Below are 27,195 nucleotides of genomic sequence, written 5' to 3'. Positions count from 1 at the left end.
TAAGCATGCATCTAGGCTATTTGAGTTTCTTAAAGCTGAGCTGTGCTACATTTAAATTGTTCAATACATGATTTCATAGCAGGCCAAATATAAAATACATTTTATATATAGCCTAGATATCTGTTTTTATTAGATGATCAGATGATTTACAGTTACATGTAATATGTCATGTTTCATGTTTTTGTAATGTTTCATACAGTGATGCAGGTCTACTGCAGTGAATAGGCTAAATACAACTTTGATCATTTTTATAGCCTACTACTGTATAGTTAACTTTGGCCTTGGTGCCCTGACATGTGGCCTTTGTGCCCCCCACCAAATATGCCCAACTGAAGGCCAAGTGGCCTTGCCCCCAGAATGGTGAAATTCCAAGCCTGCTTCTTATATATGATTTCTGCAACAATGGTAGGCTAGCCTACTGAAAACGTTTGGATATTCTGTTATTTTCTGCTGTTAGTTAAATAGATAGACACATATAGGAAAAACACTTGATATTGAATTTATGTGCTACAATGCAGGCCTGTTAACTGTATGACAACAGTGGTTTATTTAAACTACATCATGAGAATTTATTTCGTCAGTCATCATGCTCATTTTAATGAGTAAGAATGAAAGTTATGCTGTATTTATTACAAACAAAATTCTGCGATATCTCCCGCGATGTCTCCCGTGAGTCACGTCAGGCAGACTGTAGCCTGTCTGTCCGGGATGAGCTGCCTTCTGTTGTAGCTCCTCCCGGCTAGCCTCTGAAGATCACGTTGACGTAGAAAGCCAGACAAAGTCAGACGCAGTTGATCTCAAACAAGCCTATTCTCTGCCTTGAACTTGAACCACTTCCTGTCAGATCGCGACATATGCTGTCAATCAAAAAGAGTCCAGCCTCTATGACGGTTCCTCCAATCATCATACAAAAGCTCGGCATCCGGGCCATCCCACTGTCCCATTCACTCCCAGAGACGCCGGGCTTCCCTGGAAATGACGATTTTGTGGCGCTTGTCCAATACACGTCTAGCTTTTCTGCACTGAGATCAGCCCACTCTGTAGTGCCATTGAAAGTCCAGTGAAGCCGAGTGTCTATAGGTTTTTTGATGGATCGTGTCGTCACAGCAATGTATTACGGGTGAGAAATCATGATAAATGACCGGCAAAACTTATTGCTGAACAAACTAGCCGTGAAAATGAACATGTTTTCAGCATTTTCATGCACTGTAATAAGAAGAAGCCTAGGAAGAACAGTAGTGCAATTTCACGCACTGTAATAATAATAAGACGACTTCAGATAACAGAACAGTGCATTTTCATTCAGCAACGTTTTAATATTATAGATCTTTGTTAGGCATTGTACAATTTTTAATAAATAAATAAATATAGGACACACATAAAAAAACAAGCATTGTTGTTTGGCAAAACTTACAAAAATAACAAAAATAAAGTAGACCATGACACTTCCAATGCCAAAACTAGATTTACCGCAGAGCGGTACAAAATATGACCGCCGCCCAGTCCAGCACATTTTTTCCACAAAAAGAAATCACGCTGAAAGGCCTATATGATTCTAACTGTCTCACTAAATTGCATTATCCACACTCAATTCTCACTGGTATCTGCTAGACAACAAGTACCAAAACATGATTAGTTCATAGATTTCACATGTAAAATTAATTTTATACAACCCCACCTCCATCTTGTGTGTGTGGGTGTGGGTGTGCGTGCGTGCTTGTGTTTGTGCCTGCATATGTGCCTGTGCATGCAAGTGTACATATGTCTACTGTGTGAGTATGTGTCATACGTATGATTACTGTGAATGTATGTGTGTGTGTGTGTATCTGTTTGTGCACATGTGTGCACATGAAATGGGTTAACATGACCCCTGGAGGCAAACATACGGAAAAAAATGGTCATCCTAGGCCCTACAGTTCTCAAGATATTCACAGAGAACTGTGTCTGCCCTACCCTCCTTTCGGGGGGTCCAGTCCAGCAGGGGGGCTACAGATCAAAACGAAAAATGACGGTTCCATGCTATCCATGTGGGGGTACATGCCCACCAAGTTTCGTGTACCCTGGTCTTTCAGTGTCCCGGGAATCCTTGTTGGTGTACGTCACTAAATGTACACATACATTATTTTATTGTAAGGCCCCCCATGAACGAAAGTACACAAAACTTGGCATGCATTTGGAGGGTGTCATAATGATCCTACACTTTTAATTTCGTGCAGTTGTGACCTTGTCAGCCAGAGATATTGTGATGAAAACACCTAATTGTTTGCTTTTTAATTTTTAACTAGGTGGCGCTATACATGAAATAAGTGGTAATGGGATGGGTTGACATGGCCCCTTAAGACCAACATACATAAAAAAGATGGACCTCCTAGGCCCTACGGTTCTCGAGATATTCACAGAAAACTGTCCTCGGCACATGAAATGGGTTAACATGACCCCTGGAGGCAAACATACGGAAAAAAATGGTCATCCTAGGCCCTACAGTTTTCGAGATATTCACAGAAAACTGTGTCTGCCCTACCCTCCTTTCGGGGGGTCCAGTCAAGCGGGGGGGTTACAGATCAAAACGAAAAACGATGGTTCCATGCTATCCATGTGGGGTTACATGCCCACCAAGTTTCGTGTACCCCGGTCTTTCAGTGTCCCGTGTCCCGTTTCAGTGTCGCTGCGCGGCGGTCATAATAATAGAATGTTGTGAGAATGCTCTTGCTGACCCCAAACCTCAATTTCCTCAGATACAGTCGCTTTCTGAGAACCTCGGAGGAGGAAAACTTCAGCAGGTTATCAAATGTGCCCAGGCATTTGTACTCCTTAACAATCTGCGCAGGCTTCCCCTAGGTGATGGTGGTGACAGCTTCAAACATTGCTTGAGAAATGGTAAATGGACAGCATTTATATAATGCTTTTCAATTCCTCCGAGTTACAATGTCTTGCCTCACATTCATCCATTCACACACCAATGGAGTATGCTGCCATGCAAGGCACCAACCTGCATACCGGGAGCACTTTTGGGGTTAAGTGTCTTGCTCAAGGACACTTCGACAGGGTCAAGAGGAGTAGGGCTTGAACTGGCAACCCTCCAGTTGGTGGACGACTACTCACAGCAGTGGGACTCCTTGGACCATGCAGTTCATTCTGATCACGTAACTAGTGCCATCATGCCACAGATTTCACCCTAGTCAGAAGAAAAACATTATTATCAGAAATGCAATAAAAAGGTACAGTAGGTAGAAATGGAAATAAGCTTTAATGAATAACTACCTCTCTTGTTACAACATGAACTGACTCTTGATCAATAAGGCCCGGCATCTCTGGGTTCCTTTGCAAACATATTTCTTAAAAGAAAATGCAAAATTGAAGAATTAAAATAGACACTATGATATATATATATATATATATATATATATATATATATATATATATATAAATAATGTACACACACACACAGACACAGTATACACACGTTGTGCTGGTGAACTCTGTGCCGTGTTTCCGCACATAATAACCTATATATATATATAGATATATATATATATACACACACACATACACACACAGTGGGGGAAATAAGTATTGAACGCGTCAACATTTTTTTCAGTAAGTACACATCCTATTTCCATGGAATTTTCATCAGACATTTGTATTACCTCAGGTAATCCACACATATAAAAAATCCAAACATTTAACTCCTTAAGTAGTTGTCAGGATACTGAAGATTGGACCTACGCGCAAGACTCATTCAGACAGAACACACACTTTATTTTTAACTTAAAAACTTCACATTTACTTACTTATAGGGATGTGACGCTCGAAGCTGACGTTTCGAAACAGTGTCGAGCTTCCGAAACGCAAGTGTTTCGAACAGTGTTTCGAAGTGTGGTTCAAAACGCCCATGTCACGTGACCATGGCTTCGTGGTGTTTCAATTTGGTTTGGACCTTACCGCGCGAGCCAATTACCCGAGTAAACACCTGTTTGATCTAAATTACAAAGTCCCAGAATGCTTAAAAGTCATTCAAACACATCCTATCTTTGTGGGTTTTTTGTGAGGAGAGAGATTTTGAGAGATATAGCGACATAGAGACATATAGAGATATAGCGATTTATAGTGCATTCTTGTGATTGATAGGTTAGTGATATAGATTAGTTGACAGGCTAGAGACAGACAGTGAGCGATAGTTTAGATAGATATAGTCTAGTGACGTTAATATTTAGATAGTAGCAGAAGTAAAAAAATATATGACTGATGCCTTTATTTCAAGAACAGCTGACCCTTTGAAATACTGGCAGGAGAGGAGAGTGGTTTATCCAAACCTAACTGTGATGGCCAAAAAATATTTGTGCATGCCAGCAACAAGTGTGCCTTGTGAAAGAATTTTTTCCAAGGCTGGGGAGGTTTATTCAAAAACAAGAAACAGATTAAATGCCAAGACGGCAGAACAACTGTTATTCCTAAATAAAAATGTATGTTGACAAATGTGTTGTTTATTTTTCCCATGTTGTACCTGTTTAGTCTAACGCATGTATCCTTTATTTCCCTACAACATGTTCCCAAAAAAAACCCTGGGCCATAAGCATAGCCTACATTTTAAAACCATTGTAGCATTTTCCTCTCCAGCATATTCCAAAGGATAATGTACTATGAAACTGAAATAACAAAACATCTAACTGGCAGATATAAAAATATTCTTGTTATTAAAGGCATATAGTCTGAAATTTCTAAGCACCAGCAGGGAATCGAACACCGGACGCTCCGGCCGAATGCAAGTGTGTTAACCACTCAGCCACGTGGCTGTGGACGAAATCGTGCGTTCCATGTTGGCTATTTATATTCTTCGTCTGAAGCAGTTGTGCTTCACGGTCAAAATGTGATGGTGACATCTAGTGGCTAGTTTTGCTAACATGGAGTTACGGGTGTCGGATTGTTTCGAAACCTCGACACATTCCGGCGCAATTGCTTCGAACGTTTCGTTGTTTCACAAAGCCTCGTTCTGCCCATCCCTACTTACTTACACACATACATACATACATACATACATACATACATACATACATACATACATACATACATACATACATACATACATACATACATACAGGACTTTGACTAAACAAAACAGAGAGACAATCAGACAAAGGACAGAGAAACAGGGGGGGTAGAAATACACAGGCCAATTAACAGAAAGACAGAGGACAGGACGAGACCAACGAGACAATAATGGGGAACAGGTGTGGAAGCAGAAATGGAGGGAAAACTAACAAGACAGGAAGCACAGACCAAATAAGGAGATGGGGCGGAGACAAAGACAGGTGACAGGCAGGTAACACAAAGCACATGGGGAACAGGCAAAAACAAACACAGGACAATACACAAAATGGCCACCAGGGTGGCACAAAATCATCAGTCTAGTCCAGATCCTGACAGTAGTAGCCTAGAAAATCCAGACCCTGGTAATCTAGAAAGATTAAGGGTCTGGCCATGAACAATGTAATAGCCCAACTCGAGGGGCGGCACCAAGCATGCATTTGAAAATCTCACTGCACGCAATTGGATAACACTAGACCAATGTTTACTCTGAATGATTCCGGACTTCGACGCAATTGGATAACACTATGACCAATGTTTACTGACATCCAACGTTGTAGCGTTGTCGTCATCAGTTTAGCTCGCCTCTGGCCCGCCTATATCAGATTCACAGATGTGATTGGTTCCCCGCAATGCAAGGGGCAAAAGTAACGTGCATCATTACTCATTGCCAGAGTCTCTTACTGTAGCCTAGAAATCTACACGCACCCTAGTCTAGCAACTCTCCCTTAGCTTGCGAGCTGGAAAAATTAAGCTTCGATAGGGCCAATCACACAGTGTATAGACGGAAGGCGGGCTTAACATAATGATTGATGGCAGAGTTGCAATGGTTCGGCGTGAATTCCCTGCTACTTGAAAACAAAGAAGATGAATGTTGCTGTTGGCGAACAGCGTGACATGAGTTAAGCTTTTTTTAAGTTGGCAAAAGTTTGAACTAGCCAACTAGCTCCGCTGGTGGGAAAACGCATGGGACTCATGAGTTGTAGCGCTATCCTATTGCGTGCAGATGGAATTGAAAGACAAACGATTATCCCGGCCCTCGGACTGAGCACTGCGAACGGCGAGTCCCTAGACCCTACATTTTAATGTGGGTCTGGCTCGTCAGGCTAAGAGTCTCTTGCAGACACAATTCAAATTGTGCTCTTGCGAGAACTCTGGATTTCCAGGGTACTTAAGTAGAGTTATGTGCAATAAAGTGGAATGACAGGAAAAAAGTATTGAACAAGCTAAGAAAAAGCAGTACACCAAGGCAAGGAAAGGCAAGGAACAAGCTGGAATCTATAAGCAGTTAGAGAGTAATTATCCCTCCTATCTGTGCAAATTAATATAAGCTGGGTTAGTACATATTGAGGGGCTATAAAAAGGTTTTTCGCTACCAAGATGTCACACAAGAAACATTTCATGATGGATAAATGCCATGAGCTCTCCCAAGACCTTCACAACCTTATTGTTGCAAGACATATCAATGGAACTGATTACAGATCCATTTCAAAACTTCAGTAAGCAACATTGGGGCCATTTTCTGCATGTGGAAGGAACATCACTGGATCATGCACAGGATCTCCTCGCAAGATTTCTGACCAGGGAGTCAGAAGCATAGTCAAAAGAGTAGCCCAAGAGCCAGGGACCACTCAGAGAAAGCTCCAGAAAGACTCTGAGGCAGCAGGTACTAATGTTACAGAGAAAATAGGTAATAGATAATGCACTCCACCGCCATGGCCTCTATGCACACTCACCCCGCACAAATCTACTACCGAAGAAAAATATGTCGAAGCTTGTTTAAAGTTTGCTACACAACATGTGGACAAGCCTTAAATATACTGAGAATGTAGTCTGGTCAGACGAGAGCACAATCAAACTTTTTGGATGTCATACTACATACAGTACCATGTTTGGAGGAGAACTGTACAGGCACTGTACATCACCCTAACAATGCCATATCAACAGTGAGGTTTAGAGGTGGAGGCACCTTCATCTCATGGTTTTTCATCTCATGGTATTGGGAGACTTCATAGTTGGAAGAATGATGAATGGAGTAATTTTTTCAGAAGAATCTTACCATCCACCAGGATGGTGACGATGAGACATGGCTAGACCTTCCAGCAGGACAATGGGCCTCATTCACCAACTGTTCTTACAAAGAAATTTGTTTTTAAATCCCACTTAACCCTAACCCTAGGGTTGGGGCAGCCGTTGCCTACTGGTTAGGGCTTCGGGCTTGTGTAACCGAAGGGTTGCCGGTTCAATCCCCGACCACTAGGACAAAAATGTGGGCGGGGGAAGTGTTTGAGCATGGCTCTCCCATGCCCACATCCACAGCTGAAGTGCCCTTGAGCAAGGCACCTAACCCCTCACTGCTCACTGAGCGCCACTGTAGCAGGCAGCTCACTGCTCCGGGTTAGTGTGTGCTTCACCTCACTGTGTGTTCACTGTGTGTGTTTCACTAATTCACGGATTGGGTTAAATGCAGAGACCAAATTTCCCTCAAGGGATCAAAAGAGTATATATACTTATACTTACACACTTTTTACAAAGATTCTGACATTCACTAATGTTTTCTTATCTTGGATTTGTTCTTAGCTAAGAACAAAATCTACACACACTCAAGAGCACTCTTACGCACATTTCTGCACATCAGGCCTGCTATGGCATATCTATTGCTGCTTGACGACATTGCCAAACGTGCTCTGAGAAAGGAATGCATCTTTGAGGATCACACTGATTTATTTGCGGAGACTGACGAGTACTTGATCGGATGGTTTAGGCTTCCAAGACAAGTTGTAATGCAGTGTTTCTCAACCTTTTTTCAATCGCGGCACCCTTTACATGAATGAAAAATCTCAAGGCACTCCAAACTTTGTTATTTTTTTTATTTAAGTAGATTATCACTAGAATACACACACTGTCTCTGAAGACCAACAAATGCATAACGCATGTAACATACTACAACTCATGCACGCACGCACACATACACAGGCGTGTGACTTACTCAGTGAGAGACTGAGGGTCTGGAACGATGCACACAACCGCTCTATTCTCGCAAGAAGGAATTGATGGCTGACACACGTAGCTCCTGGTCCACAGCTCTCATATATAAAGTAGTAGTAGTGTAGTAGGCTGCTACAACATGGTCAGGCCAGTCATTACTTTTATAATCGCGGGGCAACGTAACAATGCATTCTGAAGCCCTGTTTCTTTTCTCCCACGCCGTTTTTCTCCCTCAAGATACTTTCTCCTCCGATAATAAACTTGTACTCGTAACGAAAAGCAATCTAAAATGTAGCAGAGTAAAGAGTAGATTACTTGATTAAAATTGTTCTTGAGTGAAAGTAGAAGTACAGTTTTGAAAAAGGAATATGGAAAGTTGCCGTTCACTCATGTGCGTTAGGCTCCTTGTAATGCGATTAAGTGTTGCACGGTGTACTCTATATTCAAATTATAACGTTCTGTGTGTGTGTGGACTGCTCCCACTCTCCATGCTCCTTGCATGCATCTAGGTAAGTGGGCGTGTCAAACAGGCAGCGCTGAGTGAGTGAGTGTGCAACCAACATCAAAACAAGTTCTTTGCGACAGTCCTTGGCTTGTGGATAAAACAAAAGTTCAAAGTGAAATCTGTGACTATTTCGGATACATCGCGTATAGTGAAGGCAAGCCGACAGGTACACAGAGGCCCGTTTGTGAAATATTTTTTTAAGTCATTGAAAAGCTAGTAGGCTACGCAAAGAACTTGGCTAAGCACCTCGCACATATCCCAACATTTTTAAAGAGTTCAAAGAACGACAGGTTAACGAATAGGTTATAGAAAAGACCACTACATGATTAGTGCCAAGTTCATCTCTTCAGTTTTATCTAGGCTTATAGCCTAAGTGAAACGAGTGTGGTTTTCTGGAATAAAGCAAACCTTCCTTCATCAGTGAATTTTGACGAGACATACTGTAACGACTGTGATCATAGTGTGTTAACGCGATGAAAGCGCAATGTTCACGATAGTAGCCTATAACATTACCATAACTTGCAAACAATCTATATAATTTTCGGTCAGTACTACTGGTAATGTTTGTCATGGCATGTAGACTGCAATTTGTTCTATAATTATTGCAGGATAGCCTACCCGAAATGTGCTAATTAAAGCCCACAGCAAATAATACCACCGAAGCGTGTTGAGTCCTAATAATAATAGCATCTTATTTACGTGGTAGCAAATAATGTTAACTATCAAAGAAATAGACGTAATGTAGGAATGCACACAGATACAGTATATTGCAACAGCTAATGGTGTAGGCCTATCTGACGAAGAGCTGAGTGGTTGAAACGTACTTGTACACTGGGAGCAAAGAAGACTGTCTTCACTTTTTTCCCTTTGTAACTGTCAAAGAAATCCCATAAACACGAGAAGGCCTAGGGTAGCCTACATCACATGGCCTAAAGATAAGGTCCTTCTGCATAGCATTCAGTGATTTGCATGCAATAATTTCAACACTGACCTTGATCTAGCCTACTTTGGCTATATTAAGGTACTTTATTGCCAAAACATAACACAATGTAAATTAACAATAACAAACAATAAAGGACTTAATCACACACAAACTACTATTTTACTGACTATAAAAAATAATACTTATGTAGGAAGTTTAGAAGTTTAGAACCCAGAATTGACCTGCACACAACAAAAGTGCACCAAATTCAACACAAATGACTCAATACACTTGGAATTACACTCAATACACTTTATAAATTACATATGGCTATTTTCATTACATTTCATCCTTTGGGTGTTTGCAATCTATTTCATTTTTTTTTTCTTTTTGACATGTTGATTTGGACACAAAAATCTGTACCAGTCATCAGACGTTTTTGAAGAGGCCTATATCACCCAATTTCAGAAATTAAGTAAGGGATAATGGACGACACGGTGGTCTGTTCACAGAAGTTAATGCACGGTCGAGGTTGTAAAACGGCCCCGACGCGAAGCGGAGGGCCGTTTAAACCTCGTAGTGCATTAACTTCTGTGAACAGACCACCGTGGAGTCCATTATCCCGCTTATTCCACTGTTGCCACTTGCGTTGTGTTCATTTCCTGTTACAATTTAAACGTTTTAATCGCTAAAACTGTCTTGTTTGTAGAACTAATTTCTTCCGACACATATCAACTAATTTCTCACCTCACAGGACAAACTGCCGTTACTAGTTCTAAATGGATGGTTGCTACGGCCAAAGGCCAGTCGTTAGTTCTATCTCTCCCGTTGTCAAGCGGGCGTATCCCAAGATTCTGATGAACTTTAGCTTTGAAACATCGCTGTTTTACTTAGCCTGCTGTCATCCATCTAGCTAAAAGCCACCTCCGTCATATGCTACAATGTTGCAATGTTCTGAACGTCTGCATTTTACAGCTTGGATGCAATGTGACAGTTCATTTAAACTTCACAACGAGTTCGGCGAATTAATATACAAGTGTGATACGGCCAAAAAAATGGATCTACTTCATAGGTGTGCAGATAACATACGGTTAATGGTCGTTCTAAATTACGTAGGACAATGGGAAATTCAACCAAGCAGTGGAATAAACTCAGATAATGGTTTTCATATTATTATGCATTAGTAATAGTAGCCTAATGGATATGGAGTAAAACTTGTGTCACCTTAAACCGAATTTGAATATGAATTTGAATATGAATTTGAGCAATTGTATTGGAAAAACGAATTTGAATAGTATATATTGAAACTGAATTCATTAGATTGGAACTGAATCTCAGTCAACTTGAAATTGAATATAATATTTTGAAATTGAACTAATTTGCTCTGATACATAAATTATCCTGACTGAAAATTTCGCTCTTGGAACTTTCACATTCAGTTTTCAAAATTCAGTTTCAAAACGTGAAATTCAATTTCAGTCTACCGAGACAAAACAGCTGGTAGCTAAGGAAGAGCAATCGAGTGCAGAGCTATTGTGATCGCGTGACAAGTGCCGAGCGCGAAGCAAAGAGCATAGCACCCTCTTAGCAAGCTGTCTCCTGAACCTCCTTACAGTGTCGAACAGAGAAAGAAGAGATGGAAGCGACTGGCACATCAGAAAACGTCCAAGTAAGTTGATATCATATGCCATGTCTGTTAACGTTACTTTATATAATGTACATTATATGCTAGCGCTGGCTGGCTAGCCAGCATAGTTTCATCGACTAAGTTAAAGTTTTTTCCATAGTTCAGAACCAGTTAGACTACTATAACGTTACTCTTTGATAGAACAATATGATTGGCCATTGTCATATCATTGTGCCTTTTAGGCCTGTAAGAACACGTTACAATCTCAGGTTAAACAGTATCATTCATGGAAAACTGGATATGTCCCCCTAGTTAAGCTTTTTTCATCGTTGTGTTGTCTGTTAGCTAATGCTACATGGGGCAATTTTTTCGTGCCGTGATGTTGCCAGACAACTGGATTGCGATAACTTTGTTAGCAAAGGGTAGCTAGCTAGCTTCTAAGAGTTTCAAACTGAATATGTTCTATATCGATAATATGATCAAGACTCAAGAGACCCTAGTTTAACAGTATTTCTACAGGCTGATTTATGCTTCTTCATCGACTCCATGCAGATTTTGTAAAAGTTATTGAGAAATAGACACAGTATATTACAATAACCTAATTATTATACTTTAACTGTGTGTTGTCTTGATACTTCTGTTTCAGTAATGTGTGTGTAGATTGCAAATAATGTGTTGTATGACGATAGAAATGTCCTTGGTTCTTAATTAACTCATTGTATTGACCAAGTCGTGTGTGTGCAGAGAAGGTGTAATGATATTTATTATGATGTATACGATCCAAGGTATGCATGTGTGTGTGAGAAACAACTGATTGTCTCTTAGGTGCACAGACTTGTGTATCCTGATTGCCTGATGCTTATGAGACCTCTTTGCGCAGAGATGAATAAACAATTAACGAGAAAGACTCACAGTAGACCTTTAAGCTAAACACTGATTGTTTGTTGGTTTTATTTTCATAGGTTGAGAGGCCTCAATGAACAGTGGACAGTGAGATAGACTGAGGACAATGGACTGGCACCGATCAGACATGGACACCGAAGCTTGATTTCTCTTAATAAATATCTTTGCAAGATGCAACACATATTGTAAAACACTTTACACACTAATAAACATGTCCACTGTTGTTTTCTCTGGAATTGATGTTTGCCAATTCACCATCACCAATTGTTTGCCATTGGTGGTGATGGATTTCCAAATGTATGGGCAATCTAAATTTTAGTTTATGTGTGTAATCAGCTGATATTAGATATGATGCAATTGCAAAATCATGTAGGTTTATCCTTTGCAACATAAGGAAGAACAGACCTTATCTGACACAGGATTCCACACAACTTCTTGTTCAGGCCATGGTCATCTCCAAGCTGGACTATTGTAATTTACTATTAGCTGGTTTACCTGCTTGTGTAGTAAGATTGTTACAGCTGATTCAGAATGCTGCCGCACGCCTGGTCTTTAATCAGCCAAAGACATATGTAACTCCTCTCCTAGTTACTCTCCATTGGCTCCCTATTAGGCAGAATTAAATTTAAATCTCTCACTTTGGCCTATAGGACACTGACCAGATCTTCTCCTTGTTATTTTAATTCAATGATCAAGACGTACATCCTCAACTGCCCACTGCGTTCTTCTGAAGAGTGTCTGTTGTGTCGACCAGACATAGGTCAAATTCAAGACTTTTCCTCAGTGGTTCCATGTTGGTGGAATGAGTTGCCCAGTGCTCTCTGTTCCTGTGATAGTTTTGGGTCTTTTAACAGGGGTCTAAAGACGTATCTGTTCAACATGCACTTGAATTAACACTTATGGTTTGTATAGTATTGTTTCATTTTCATTAGGCTGTTGATTAATTTGACATTGTTGTTTATTATTGATATTCTCCATAATGTAGTCTTACCATGCTATTGTTATTTTTATTATATTATTGACTGAATGTACATTATTGTTTATTATTACTATTTTCCCTTTTTTCTCATTGTTTATGTCATTAGGTTATTGATTGAATTGACATGGTTGTTTATTATTGCTATTCTCTTTATTATAGTCTGACCAACATCTTCATTTGTTCCCTGTTCAATTTTAAGTATTATATTGTTTTGTATTTATGTTGCTTTGGACAAAAGCGTAACCATAACCATATGTAATTGGAAGCAAATAAAGGTAGCCTACACATCATAGTATTACAAGAGTGGCTTTAAACGTAAGAAAACGGTAATGATTTGTCCTTTTTTGTTCATTCAAACATGTAGATTTTTATTCACATAATTACTAGGTTGTTGCCTTTTCTATCCAGTAGGTGGCCGTCCAGGATAAGAAATAGAGCAGTAGTTGAGTAGGAAAAACGAAAACGAGAGAAAGTTATGCCCATGACATTTTAAAGAATGACAGGCTAGAAGTTTGCAATTGGTAGACAGTACATTGATGTTTGATGGCTAGCTGAGTAGTTCTGTATGGACTGACAGGCTGGAAGTTTGAAATGTAATACTGTAAAAAATGTTTTAGCCTATTTAAAATTACAAAAACGGTAGGTAAGACCATACATCGATGTTTGATGGCTAGCTGGGTAGTTCTGTACTTCAAGGATTGACAGGCTAGAAGTTTTAGATGTAATACTGCAAAAACATTTTTATTTGTTTAAAATTACAAAAACGGTAGGTAAGTAGGCCTAGGCTACATCGATGTTTGATGGCTGGGTAGCCTAGTTCTGTATTTCAAGGATTGACAAGCTAGAAGTTTGAAATAATACTGCAACAAATGTTTTATTTGTTTAAAATTACATAAACGGTAGGTGAGACAGTAGGCCTACAATCGTAATGTGTTTTATGAATCGTGTGTGCAGATCTAATAACCGTGCAAACTAAGTGCCCACACTATGCTCTGCTTCGCGCTCGGCACTAGTCACGCGATCACAATAGCTCTGCACTCGATTGCTTTTCCTGAGCTACCAGCTGTTTTTGTCTCGGTAGACTGAAATTGAATTTCACGTTTTGAAACTGAATTTTGAGAACTGAATGTGAAAGTTCCAAGAGCGAAATTTTCAGTCAGGATAATTTATGTATCAGAGCAAATGAGTTCAATTTCAAAATATTATATTCAATTTCAAGTTGCCTGAGATTCAGTTACAATCTAATGAAATCAGTTTCAACATATACTATTCAAATTCGTTTTTCCAATACAATTGTTCAAATTCAGCAATTCAAATGCAAATACAACATATTCAAATTCGGTTTAAGGTGGCACAAGTTTTACTCCATACATGGACACTTAGCCCAGCCCAAGAGCCTTTTAGAGCCCATGTTAAGATTATCTTTGTTGGACCAAACCATAAAGACTATTTCAGGCTAGCATTATTAAATCAAATATAGACTAGGTTTGCATGTGCAAAGTTGATCTCAAATGTTTTAACCTACACTGTGCAGATTGTGCTGTTTAGATTGTCTAAACCAACCGGCTAATTTTGTGGGAGCAGTGTTAGCACATTAGCCTACTACAGGTTAATCTGTGTCCTGTATGGAATCTAGGGATACTCCAAATGAGGCTGTTTAGAAGGTTTTATTTTTAATTTTTTAAGACATCAGCAGCATTATGTAAATCCTCATTGCTTTTGTTTTTGAACACCCCATGCTGCCAGCAAATCACCTGTTGTGTAAAGTTATTCATTAGCCTTCAGGTAACTATAATGATGTCAGCCTATTTGCCTCACCTTTTGCCAATCTTAATACTAATACGTCACGTATTTTTCATCAAATAGACTTGTTATAGCCTAGGCTACATGTCTTTTTTCACATGCAAAAATGCAACATTTAATTTAGTCTAATATTGCTCACGTTAACAACATTGGAAAACGCTTCTACTAGGCTACATTAGGGTTTAATATTTTTCCCGAAAATTAAATGAATCAGATCCTGGGAAAAGATGAGCTGTTGTTTTTGTTTTGTTTTGTATTGTTTTTAGGCCAATGTATCGATATCATTCAAATATGCGTTCCCAAAATGTATCATTATTAGGACAAAAGAGCACAGTTTATGTCCATCATCAACATCGTTTGCAATGATCATTCTGCTGCGTGATCAAGTGAGCCTAAACCATTGAAAGATTCCTAAACCATTCTGTTAAACGAAATACATAGCTGCACTAATCAACGTTTTTTTTTTCAGAATTTGAATTTTTTATGAAGTTCCCTCAAGCCCACCTGTCACATCCCTAGACATCTCTGCTCGTCGACTCACATCACTATTTCAGCTGACATTTCGGACACCCCTATCTGTGCTCAAGCATAGCAGAGGCTACTTTCCCTTTGATAATGGCATGAATGGTAGAGGCAGGAGAACGTAAGTTACGGAGGTAACTATGGATCTGTGAGACTGAGGGATGACCATCCAGGGATAGATTACTGCACGGGCCTACCGGGCCCAGGGGCCCAAGGGGTCAGGGGGCCCTGAAGCCCAAGCCTTTGCATGGAATCATTGCCTCAATATCAACAAATCAGGATGTAGGCTATGAATCTGATTGAATTTAGTATTGTCCATCCCCAAAATGCACCAGAATACAGGAAATCACATCAAACAAATTAAAAAAATTCTGGGGGAGCCCCCATGCAGTCTTATGAGACACAGATTTCAAATCCGCCCCTGCCATAGACTCGTATGGAGCCCTAGAGAGGGATGACAATACCAGGGGCAAGTCCCAGCTCGGTGCCCACAATGTATGGCCTGGGCGTAAACGGTGGGCCCCCTTTAAAAATTTGCCCACTAACGGGTGTCGGCCCAGCGGTCAGTCACCAAAGCCCCTATGAAATGCTGAGATGGCTGAGACATACACCTTGCCCTGGTCTAAGTGAGACTGTAAAAAACGAAGCTCAAGCAGCAACGTGCAGGTTGCTGGTTCAACATTCATACCTGAACACCAGTCTGAAAAGATTCTCCACCAGAGAATGCCGCCATCAACCCCAGCAATTTTTGGACTCTGTGCCACTTTCCCTAGCTGGAAGTACCTCAAGGCCACCTGTGAGTTGTCTATCCTCTGGGGAGTGAGACACACATTCAAGAAAAGTCACCTGTTGACGAGGCTGCAGATTAATTTTCTTCCAGTTCACTGTGAATCCCAGAGACTTGATGTGAGCCAACACCATCTCACCATCAACGCCATCAACACCAATTCTTGGAGCCAGTGAAAGACCAAATGAGAGGACCTGAAACTGGAAAAAAATGCCTTGGAAGGCAAGGCTAAGGAAGGGCCTGTGTCCCTGACAGATTGGGATGTGGAAATATGCGTCCTTCAGGTCGAGGGTTTTGAACAACTCTACTGGACTGATGGACTGAATCACCAACCTTGTGTGCAGCATTCTGGCAACAGCAAGACCTTCAGATATGCATTGAGGTGCCTGAGGTTGAGGATAGGCCGATGGCCTCTGCAATGGAAATTGCATCTTTTTGCAGCAGACCTTGAACTTCCTCTAACAACACAGACTGTAAAAGTGGGTCTCTTACGGTTGTCATCCAGACCCCTGAAAGTGGTGGGGGCCGCCACCGAAATTGTAGCCATAACCGTGGGACACTGTTGACAGCACTCATGGGTCTGACACGATCCCCTTCCAACTTGTCAGTCAACGGACAGCCCGTGCCCCCTATGTAGGACCACGACTGCGGCCTGCACCCCTGCCTAACCTCCGACTGTTTCGAAACGACAGCGCAAATGCTCACATCTCACTCTCCAAATTATTTCAAGTTCAAAATATCGAGATATATATTGTATATCGTGAAATAGACTAAAAATATCGCAACTTTAGCCATGCCCTGTGCACGTCCCTGCCTGAGTTAATATTAATGTCTGGTGAACATTTCATGCAAATAGCCTCACTGGAAGTATACTTACTAAAAAAAATGTTGACGCATTCAACACTTATTTCACCCGCTGTATACATATATATCGGTACAGTATATGTGTGTGTGTGTTTGTGTGTGTGTGTATGTATGTATGTGTGTGTCTGTGCGTGTGTGAATAAAAAAAAAAGTTTAGAAAGTGTAATACAATGCAATCTTGTCTTTATTAGTAGTCTGAAAATGGCTTACCTGTTTCAGTTGGAGTTGGTGATTGCTGATTTTCCCTATTCTTTCGTAAAATAAAGAAGCCTGCCAGAACCCCACATATAGCGGCTGAGACCATAATACCAACTATGACACCAACGGCAATGGCAACAGTGTTTTTTCTTTCTACACATTCAGTGTCATATGAAGTTGATCCTTTTCTCATGACATCAAGTCCCATTAAATCACACCTACAGAAAAAATAAATAACTAGTTTAGATACAGCTTAGTGTATAGTCTAAACCAGTGGTTCCCAAACTTTTCTGGCTCTTGGCACCCCTAAACATATCTCTCTCCATCCACGGCACCCCTATTTTTTTTACTTTTTACTCTCAACCTCCTTTGTGCATTATTTGTACTTCATACCACTTTATTTAACCTTGTGATATGTTGGATAGGCCATAACTGCTTTTATTATTAGCATTACTATGAGAAGGTGAGGTTTATCTCATTTTTGTTTTATTCAAATGAACCACTCTCTTTAATTCAACTCATTTAATAGAACTTTTGCAAAAATAGTGAACAGAATATGAACAGAAATATCCAGAATAGGCCTTCAACTAAAGTGCATAAAACATCTATCCCTCTATACAACTGTATTTTGAAGTTGATATTATGGTTCATTTCTTTTTATTAAAAAATATGTCATTAAATTATCAAGCCTTGATCTATTCCGTGGCACCCCTGAGCATGCGTCACGGCACCCCAAGGTACCGCGGCACCCAAACCCTGGTCTAAACATGGAAGCCTGTACACTGTGTGAACTCACTGTGTGTGTAGTTTACAGGATGTAAATGATCCATTTGAGTATGTGTCACCTGTGCAGTCAGCACAAACAGAATCTGAAGATGATGTGCCTGCATAGATAGAAATCAAAGAAAGGTTGGTAAATAAAACCTAGGTTGATATGTAATGCACTGCCTTTCTTTCTGTTCTTCATTGTGTGTGTGTGTGTGTGTGTGTGTGTGTGTGTGTGTGTGTGTGTGTGTGTGCAGTGGTTAAAGTGGGATTTGGCAGGTGGGGGAACCCTGAACTCCACCTCACCTCTGTCGGTCAAAATGGCCCCCATATTGATTTGTACCATCACTAGACCTAGAAATGCACTGGGGCACAAGCCCCCCTAGGGGGGTCCGGGTGCATGCTCCCTCGTAAGAAAATTGTTTTAACATTTAAATGCATCAATCTGGTGCACTTTTGAAAAGAAATTCAAGAGGTTAGATTCGCTTAGTTTTATCTATGAATGAAAATATTTGTGCTGTAGCCAAAACTGTTTTGTACACACGGGTGGAATAGTTATGATGATGATAGCCTACAGCAATAAGTTCACAACTACAAAGCATACTTTTTGTTTAGTTTAATAGTTCAGAAATGGTCAAAATAGTGTACAATTGCGCTCCATGAAATTATGCAGAGGTGCTCAGCTGTGTTGTTCAGCTAGTTAATCTAAAATAAGATAGTTTTCTTGGGTCATTGTAATGGCCATATATAGGCTACATGCTATAGCTAACTTCCTTTTTCATTCTGGGCTTCCCATCTGGGAAAGTAGCCTATGATTAGTTTTCCCTTCATATTTTTTGCATTAATGTCACTAGGAAGCATGCCAGTAGAAATATATTTTCATGTCGGTTTAGGTGGGATTGTCTGTGTAGAAATATATATTCATATCTGTTTAGGTGGGATTGTCTGTAGAAATATATATTCATATCTGTTTAGGCGGGATTGTCTGTAGAAATATATATTCATATCTGTTTAGGCGGGATTGTCTGTAGAAATATATATTCATATCTGTTTAGGTGGGATTGTCTGTAGAAATATATATTCATATCTGTTTAGGTGGGATTGTCTGTAATCTGGCAATATATGAAGCATGATGGTGGGATACTCTGGCTAAACAATTTAAAAACATGTATTCAGGCTACTGACATAAATACAAACATGTATGCAGGCTACTGACATAAATACAAACATGTATGCAGGCTACTGACATGAATAGTTTACATTTGGGCCCAAAAGTTGGAGACCATGTAGAAATGTGTTGCAATTGAATTTCCCCTTGGGGATCAATAAAGTATCTATCTATCTATCTCTATCAATTTGAAAACTGGATTACTCGGGAACCGAGAGGCATGCTTTATATCCTCATAGTCGGTAAGGCCTGCTGTTTATTGTGATATATGGTTTGGACGTTGAGTATTTGACGTTAGGTAGACTATTCAATCTTCGCTACTTTTCCTGTAGCCGCACAGACAGACGCACTAGATAGGTAACGTCACGTCCCAACAGAGGCGGGGGGTTTATATTATAGGCCTAAGCTATTTTGATTTGTTTAACACCATGATCCTGAAAGAGAGGCAGGCTGCAATTTGAGAGTCCACGCAAAAAATTAACTCACCACTTATTTTAACAATATCATCGCACTACAGTTGGTATGAAAGAATATATTTATTTATTCATTTATAACTGCTTTCTGCCCCTTTCAGCCCACTTTAACCCCTGTGTGTGTGTGTGTGTGTGTGTGTGTGTGTGTGTGTGTGTTCTCACCTCATTGTCATTCTGACTGCACAGTGTTACACAGTATGCTAACCTGGCTGTTTGATGTACTGTCCTGGTGAGCACTTTGTGTGTTCCACAGCTCCTCTGCAGCCATCTTTGATTGGGTCAGTGCAGTAGTGACCTTCCAGAGGCTCACAGAGTGTGTCTGAGGTGGAGCTGCACGCCCTCTTCACTCTTAGACCTGCAGCTACATTAGAACATAATACACTAACATAAACATTTCAATTTGCAATCAACAATACAAAGACCCAATGGTATGCACAAATATAAACAAATTTACAAAACAAAACAAAACTGCTGAGGTATTTGCTTACTGGAGTCACAAACTGTGCAGGATCTGCACGACACAAGCCCATTGGGTGCGTCAGTGTAGGACAATGACGGACACGGAACACATGTTGTGCTGATGAACTCTGTGCAGTGTCTCCGCACATAATAACCTTTAAACAGTACATTAGTAATTATAACATACGTACATCACATTTAAACATCATAAACATTATAACATACATACATCAAACATGGGTTAATGTTGTGTAGTTTATGTTGTGTAGTATGACGGAGTGCTCCTTACCAGGGCCACACATGGGACAGCACTCCTGTCCTATAAGGTACTCAGCTCTACCACAGGCAGTAGAGACCCCAGACACAGTCAGGAGGAGGATCACTGCAATAATCACCAGCTTCACCATGCTCTCCTCTGGTTGGGGTACAGTCAACTTCAACATAGTGATGTTCACACAGCTAAGCAACACACTCATATCCCGCAGTCTCATAGATGCATCTGTCAAAACAATACCAATCTACAATGTGTTATTGCACTCTTTTCCAGTTATTTAATTAGATTTTTTTTCGAGTAATATTTTCTCTTGAAAATCCATAAATGTCGGATTGTTAGGTTTCAAGTCACAAAATGGCAATTAGTAAGTTATATAAAAAAAACAGTAACAGTATAAAAACAATACAATACACAAGACAAGTCCCTGATACACTTATTCAGACAGATTGTATGATATTAAGGCAAGTGTGTACTGTTTGTATGGCATAACATTTAGCGAATAATAAAGACGATGGCTGTATCTTGGTAAATATTGCTACTTTATTATATTACTGTTTCCCCTGCACAAAAAAACAGAACCAGCACAGCAACAGACATGGATGAGTTTTATCAGGAACATCAGGTTCTATCAGAACTATCAGGTTCTATTCTATCAGAGAACACTGCCCACATACTGTAAGTACCTTGATATTGTCTGTCTTCTTGATAGATAGATAGATAGATAGATAGATAGATAGATAGATAGATAGATACTTTATTGATCCCCAAGGGGAAATTCAAGGTCTCAGTAGCATACAGACATCACACACAACATTCACCAACAGCAGAAAAAAAGTAATTAAAAGTATATAATATAAAAAAAACACAACTAAGCAATAAGGACAGTAGAAGATAAAGAATATACTAAAATACAAATTATACTAAATAACACTAAATCTAAATCAAGTCTAAAAACAGTATCCACATAGTGGGTGATTAATCATGAGGCGCTTGCAATGACAATGATTCTCTGTGCATAGTAAGGTAAGGTGCTCTGTGTGAGTGAGTGTCATGGTGGTGCAAATGAGTAAGTCCAACAGTACAACAGTGCAAGAATAGAGTCTAGAGACCAGCATATAATAAATATAGACATATAAGAGAGTAGGCAAGGTAATATAAAAAACTATAGAAAAAAATATACTATATACTATACTAACTATGTTAAGTAAAGGTATAAGTGTGGCCACAATCCGGCTGTGGGATGGAGGGGTTATGCATATGTGCTAATATAGCACGCAAACAGTGAAGCAGTAGGACAGTGATAAAAAGTGGCTAGTGGACAGACAGTACCTAAACATGGAGAGGGTGGAGAGGCAGACAGACTATGCGGAGAAGTCTATCTCTCCTCTTTCCTTAAGTGAAGCATTGAACAGTTCAATGGCCCTGGGGACAAATGACTTCCTCAGTCTGTCTGTTGTGCAAGGCAGTGAGCGAAGTATCCAGCTGATCAGGCTCTTCTGCTTTATGATAGTGCTGTGGAGTGGATGACACTCATTGTCCAAAATGTTGATCAGTTTGTTCAGGGTCCTTTTGTCAGATATTGAAGTGATGCACTCCAGTTCAGCTCCCACTACAGAGCCAGCTTTCCTTACCAGCCTGTCAAGTCGCCCAGCATCCTTCTTCTTTGTGCTTCCTCCCCAGCATACCACTGCATAGAAGAGGACGCTGGCAACAACAGACTGGTAATTTTCTAATGAGGAGACACAGCACTCAAAAATCCTCTATAGAAATGCATGAGGTTAGTTTGTAAGTTAGTTAGTTAGTTGTCTACACATATCCTGCCCCTTCCGCAGCAAAACGTCGACATGTGAATACATTGTGCCAATCATGTGGTGTGATCTCTCCACTGGAGCAAGGTTGGTGTCATGAAGCCTTTGCACACGCTTTTCTGCCGAAATAAATGTTCGATAAGTGCCCAATAGCATTACAATATGGCCACTGAGTCCAGTGCATGTTGCCTACTACAGACAATTTTGACATTTAAACATGTCATGCATATTTATACTGTATTTGTTCGTCTCCAGTTTCCATCAGAAAATGACAAATCTGCAAGCGCCACATCTGTCGAAGAAACATCATCAATCGTGAAACGTCATCAACGCAGCCAGTTAACAAGGGAGGCAGTTGCCATGTAACACCGGCACTAGGCTACTGAACGAGACTGAATTTAACAATGGCTACTGTATGAGTCTGTAGCATAATCAAACGTGTCTAGGTTGTCAGCAAGTTTGAGTTATCAATCTTTCAAGCCTTTGTTTTTCTAGTGCATAGATTAGATGATTATGTTCATGGAAATCCATTAGCGATGAGAAAGTATTATATTATATACAGTACAAGTACATGTAATGTTATCTGGGTAGTTATGTTTATAAGTGAATGTTGCCTGTCTTTTAACAGTGTGTGTGCAAGATAAATCCATTGCAATGAGATTAGGCTTAGGTTTGGTAGCCTGTGTCGCATGTGAGTGTAGGTCAATGTGAATATTTCAGAGACATAGAGAGCGGGACATTTGCAGTTTCATGTTTGAGTTTGAAGCTACTGTCTTGGAGCGTCTATGGAGGGGAGCGGGAGGAAGGTAAATGTGCAAGTCACACCCCCCCCCCCCACACACACACACACACCCCTCCCTTGCGTGCAAACCGGTGACCGAATCTATTACCTCGGTAGGCCAACCAACGACCACACTGTTGAGCCAACTTGCGTAAAAGAGGTGGTTGTCCCATTATTATCATTTTGCATCAGAGTTATGCAGGCCTGCCAAAGGGGAGGGGGTTGGAAGAGGTTGTGTCCAGAGTTTATGTGGAGTATCTGTAGTGAGTTTCTTTGCTATGAGGTTTACAGCTTCTGCTGGATAACAGCACTAACATCTCGCTTTTTTTCTCGCAGGTTTCTCTGCAGAGCTCCCCCTACAGCTTCAGAGTATATAGTACATATCTTGAATTTCCCCTGGGGATCAATAAAGTATCTATCTATCTATCTATCTATCTATCTATCTAGTTTGCAACACTCCTCGCTCGGTCAGTCTGCCGTTTTCCTCTTCCCTGTTCCTCCGATAACGGTTTACTCGCTTTCTGCTTCTCTTTGCCGGCTCTGTCATGACGAATATCTGAGAAACTCCATCGCTGCCTTGTTCTAGCCGGTGCCTGGTGTATATGTGCAGTGTTTCCCACAGAATTTAATTCTATTTGTGGTGGCAGGTTTACAGAATTAACTTGAATGCAACCGTTTTAAACAAATTAGCGCAGCATGCTATGATGCTAACCAGATGCACAATTTAGTACAACCTGGAAAAGTCATTGTGTGGTGGTCAATGTTGATATTGTGGTGGGTCGCCACAAATAAGTCAATGTATGGGAAACACTGATGTGTGTACATATATGGCCCAAAGTTGCAAGAGTGTTTTTTCTGCTCACAGACGCAGAGACGGCCACCATTCACCCCAGAAAAACTCCTATAACCATTCCAATGACTCCGGAGCTGTGAAGTTAATGTAAATTAAGCTAAACAAATTGCACAGTTCTCCTTTAAGATTTTCTCTGAAGAACCTACTGCTGTATATGTGGCTAAAACTACAGATAAACGTTAATGACCAAACCACCATATGCTGAATTAGCAGTGGAAGGTTTGTCTGTGAGGTCTTCTCACAACCCATTGTTACTAACAAGCCATCTTTATTTGAGGTGGAAGAGGAAACCTTTTGGGCCCCCAGCAGACATCAGTATCTGCATATGAGAGGTCATCCCCTGGATGCCCCTGTGCTCAAATGTTGGAACTCTTTTCGTTTGATCAAAAGGCTCTGGGCTGCCGGACTATTGTAGCGATTGTATCAAAGGGAGCAAATGGAACACTTATTGTGAAGTGGAATTCTTGGTATGCACAAGACAAAATCGATGTAATTCTTTTTCCATCAGCCATGTTGCACTAACTTGTAGATGCCCATCTTTTTCAAGCAAATTATCTTTTTAATGGAAAAACACTAGTATGGTCATAAAATGAATGGGATGACAGTCGAAAGAGACAATTACAGTGCTGTTGTCAAGTTACTCAGTACAACTGCGCTTATGTTTCACTAATACACCAACAATCAAATTAGCCTTCATTACTCAACCAATGGTAACGTTAATGTTATTTTACTTTTGGATGTAACTGGTTTTGTGTCTTGCAGCAAGAAGCCGTGCCATCTGGGCAGTGGTAACGTAGTGGTTAAGGAGCTGGGGTAGCATGCAGTAGCCTGAAAAGTTGTGGGTTGTGGGTTCAAAGGGGGGTCATCCCTCTATGTATGTTCCCTCTATGTATGTATGTAGGTATCCTATGTTCCCCAGATGGTAGATAATGGAAACATGAAAAAGGGTCCTATGTTCCCTGGGCCTATCTTCTTTGTGTTCCTTTGATAATCGTTTATAAAATCCATAATAATTAGATCCTTCCTATCAGTTTGTATACAAAGACAAATTCAGATATTGCACAGGTACATATACAGTCTGCAATGGAGTTTTTTTATGGATTTGTGACAAATAAAGATGAACAAAAACAGCATGTATATTTTCCAACCCCAAATCAGAAAAAGTTGGAATGTTGTGTAAAATGCAAATAAAAACAGAATGTGAAAATATACAAGACTCGTAAACCCATATTTGGCAGCAAAAAGGACATAGACAACATATCAAATGTTGAAAATGAAAATGCTGACTATTTTATGGAAAATATATGTTCATTTTGAATTTGATGCCAGCAACATGTGTCAAAAAGGATTGGGACAGGGAATGTTCACCACTGTTCACCTCTTCATTTAACAAAATTCTGTAAATGTTTAGGAACTGAGGAGACCAGTTGCTAGAGTTTTGAGAATGAAATGTTGTCCTATTCCTGCCCGATATAGGATTTCAGTTGCTCAACAGAATGGGGTATTCTTAATCATGTTTTTTATTCCATGAGGCACCTAATTTGACAGCTCTGAAAGATAGGTTACAATGTTTGGTTGACAAGGTTTCGGTGATTTGACCATCAGTTAACATCGAAACAGACACCTTACTTTGGATAGACAATAGCAAGTATATCAGAGGAGTGATTAATGTTAGACAATTTAAACTGGAACTCAACATTTGCCCAAATATCTGACAATTTCATATTAAGAAGCATTCAAATTACATTGTTTCAGAATTTGTCCACACAGGTTTACACAGAGTGATGAATAACTAACCCTATCTTTACTTCTAAGGGCTCTTTCACACTGCCTGCATGTGTGGCATTTCTGTTGTGTGTCAGTTGTGTGGCGGATGCGTGGCATTTTCTATGTCTTTTCACACCAGAAACGTGTCTGATGCTGCGCAGTGGCAGCTCCTCTGCCTATTGAAAGATATCTTCACTTTCTCATTTGAATGGACCCAGAACACGAAAGATTATGTTGTTTTTAGAGACCACCACATCCATGACAATCTTTAGTTATGGTGTGTAGTCATACACATATATAAGAAACCTTGTATACTAAGAAAGCCTGGATAATATCCAATATTTAAACTTTAAATGTGTCCTGACCCAAACATAATAGAAGGGTTGGCTGAATCTCTGCCCCCTCTCAGTTCTAACCCATGAGCCCTCAAAGACTTAACTGATATCCATTGATAAGTGATATCCATTGATAACTGATATTGATAACTGATATCCATCGATAACTGATATCCACTGATAAGTGACTGAGTTTGAGAGGCTGAAAGGGTCCAACATGCTAATAAGAGGAATGGCACATCACCTGTGACATACTGTTAAATTGACAACACCAAAAACATGTAGCTGAATAGGGTATCAGTAATTGACGTCTCTTAAAAATTATGCGTGAGTGAGCTGGACATCTCATCCCTCATATCTATCTCTCCTTGATTCCTCCATCCTCCTTACATTCCTTCCTCGTTTCCTTCACAAAATTATTTAGGAGGAGGGGTTAGGACAGGAGGGAGTAAGTGAGGATGGACAAATGGATGAAATGCATCCAATATCGGAGGTGCACTGACATCAGCAGAAAATTCCCCTTGGAATCAAAAGTGAAACTGCTCCACCTTCTGGAAAAGTACCCTGACATTGGATAACTCTACATTAACTTTCTTTTTAGCCTAGGCTACTTTCAAGAACGTTCTGAAGAGAAACATATTATTCAAGCGTTATTGTTTTCTACTGTTTGGTGGATAGGTGTTGCCCTATCATCAACAACGTGTATTCAAAAGCCGCAGATTCAAATAATTAACTTACCAATAGTCCAAGGTTTTGCCAGGTCGTTCAGGATGAGAATAGGCGTCTTGGTTCAAATCCGTCGTAAAACATTAATGTGAGTCAGACTGCTCGTTGTTGCATGACAAAGTTTAACCATATTTCATCAAGCTAATGAGGCATTTGTCGCAGCTCTTAACAGATGACTGTAAAACTGTCAAATAAAGCGTGACTGACGATACCTTCAAGAGAGAATTCGTGGACGTTATTTTTCTTTTGGAGTATGGCCTATATTTCGACAGTGAAGGAGAACAAAGCTTAAGCTTAAACCTACTTAAAGTTCAACCTAACTCTCGTTCAAACTTGCTCAGTCCTGTCCCTTTCGTTTCATTTGAATTTTCATGTTTAGGCCTACAGTAGCCTGACCTGATTGGTGGAGAACTGCTGAAGGCGGGTTTCTTTTTTTTTTTTTTGCTAATGGTGGTAGTTCACTGTGATAAACATTAAAATTATAGCCTGACAAGCCAGACTAGGCAATAACATATTTGCTGCCGCTAGGGTGCGTCTAGATTTCTAGGCTATTAAAATTAGCTTTCAATTTAATCAATAAGATGTAGCCTTATAGCCTATGAT

General features: G+C 40.1%; 1 protein-coding gene and 1 long non-coding RNA gene across 5 annotated transcripts in view; one reads left to right on the top strand and one right to left on the bottom strand.

The window, feature by feature from the left end:
• Positions 1-26,934, bottom strand: part of LOC143101384 (tumor necrosis factor receptor superfamily member 14-like) — a 147,428-nt gene extending 120,494 nt beyond the window's left edge. For 2 of the 4 annotated variants that reach the window (XM_076264692.1, XM_076264693.1), the window contains exons 1-4: positions 26,605-26,934; positions 20,338-20,547; positions 20,078-20,203; positions 19,795-19,950 (exon numbers count right to left, since the gene is read on the bottom strand). In XM_076264692.1, the coding sequence (XP_076120807.1) occupies positions 19,795-19,950; positions 20,078-20,203; positions 20,338-20,539 (484 nt within the window). In that variant the 5' untranslated portion in view covers positions 20,540-20,547; positions 26,605-26,934. Of the gene's footprint in view, positions 1-513; positions 3,176-3,261; positions 3,336-17,195; positions 17,402-17,979; positions 18,068-19,794; positions 19,951-20,077; positions 20,204-20,337; positions 20,548-26,604 lie in introns of those variants that run through there. The other 2 variants (XM_076264690.1, XM_076264689.1) reach the window with 2 other exon arrangements.
• On the top strand, positions 11,001-12,253 carry LOC143101388 (uncharacterized). The gene is made up of 2 exons (XR_012982294.1): positions 11,001-11,169; positions 12,090-12,253. It is a non-coding gene; the product is annotated as an uncharacterized LOC143101388 (long non-coding RNA).
• Positions 26,935-27,195: the final 261 nt, after the last annotated feature.

The sequence above is a fragment of the Alosa pseudoharengus genome, unplaced genomic scaffold, assembly GCF_046254945.1.
Source record: "Alosa pseudoharengus isolate Yale_2024_CS ecotype anadromous, Long Island Sound unplaced genomic scaffold, YU_APseudo_1.1 YU_APseudo_1.1_scf_34, whole genome shotgun sequence".
NCBI lineage: Eukaryota > Metazoa > Chordata > Actinopteri > Clupeiformes > Clupeidae > Alosa > Alosa pseudoharengus.
Note: the sequence above shows the minus strand (reverse complement) of the source record. Positions and strands in the feature narration are given on the sequence as shown.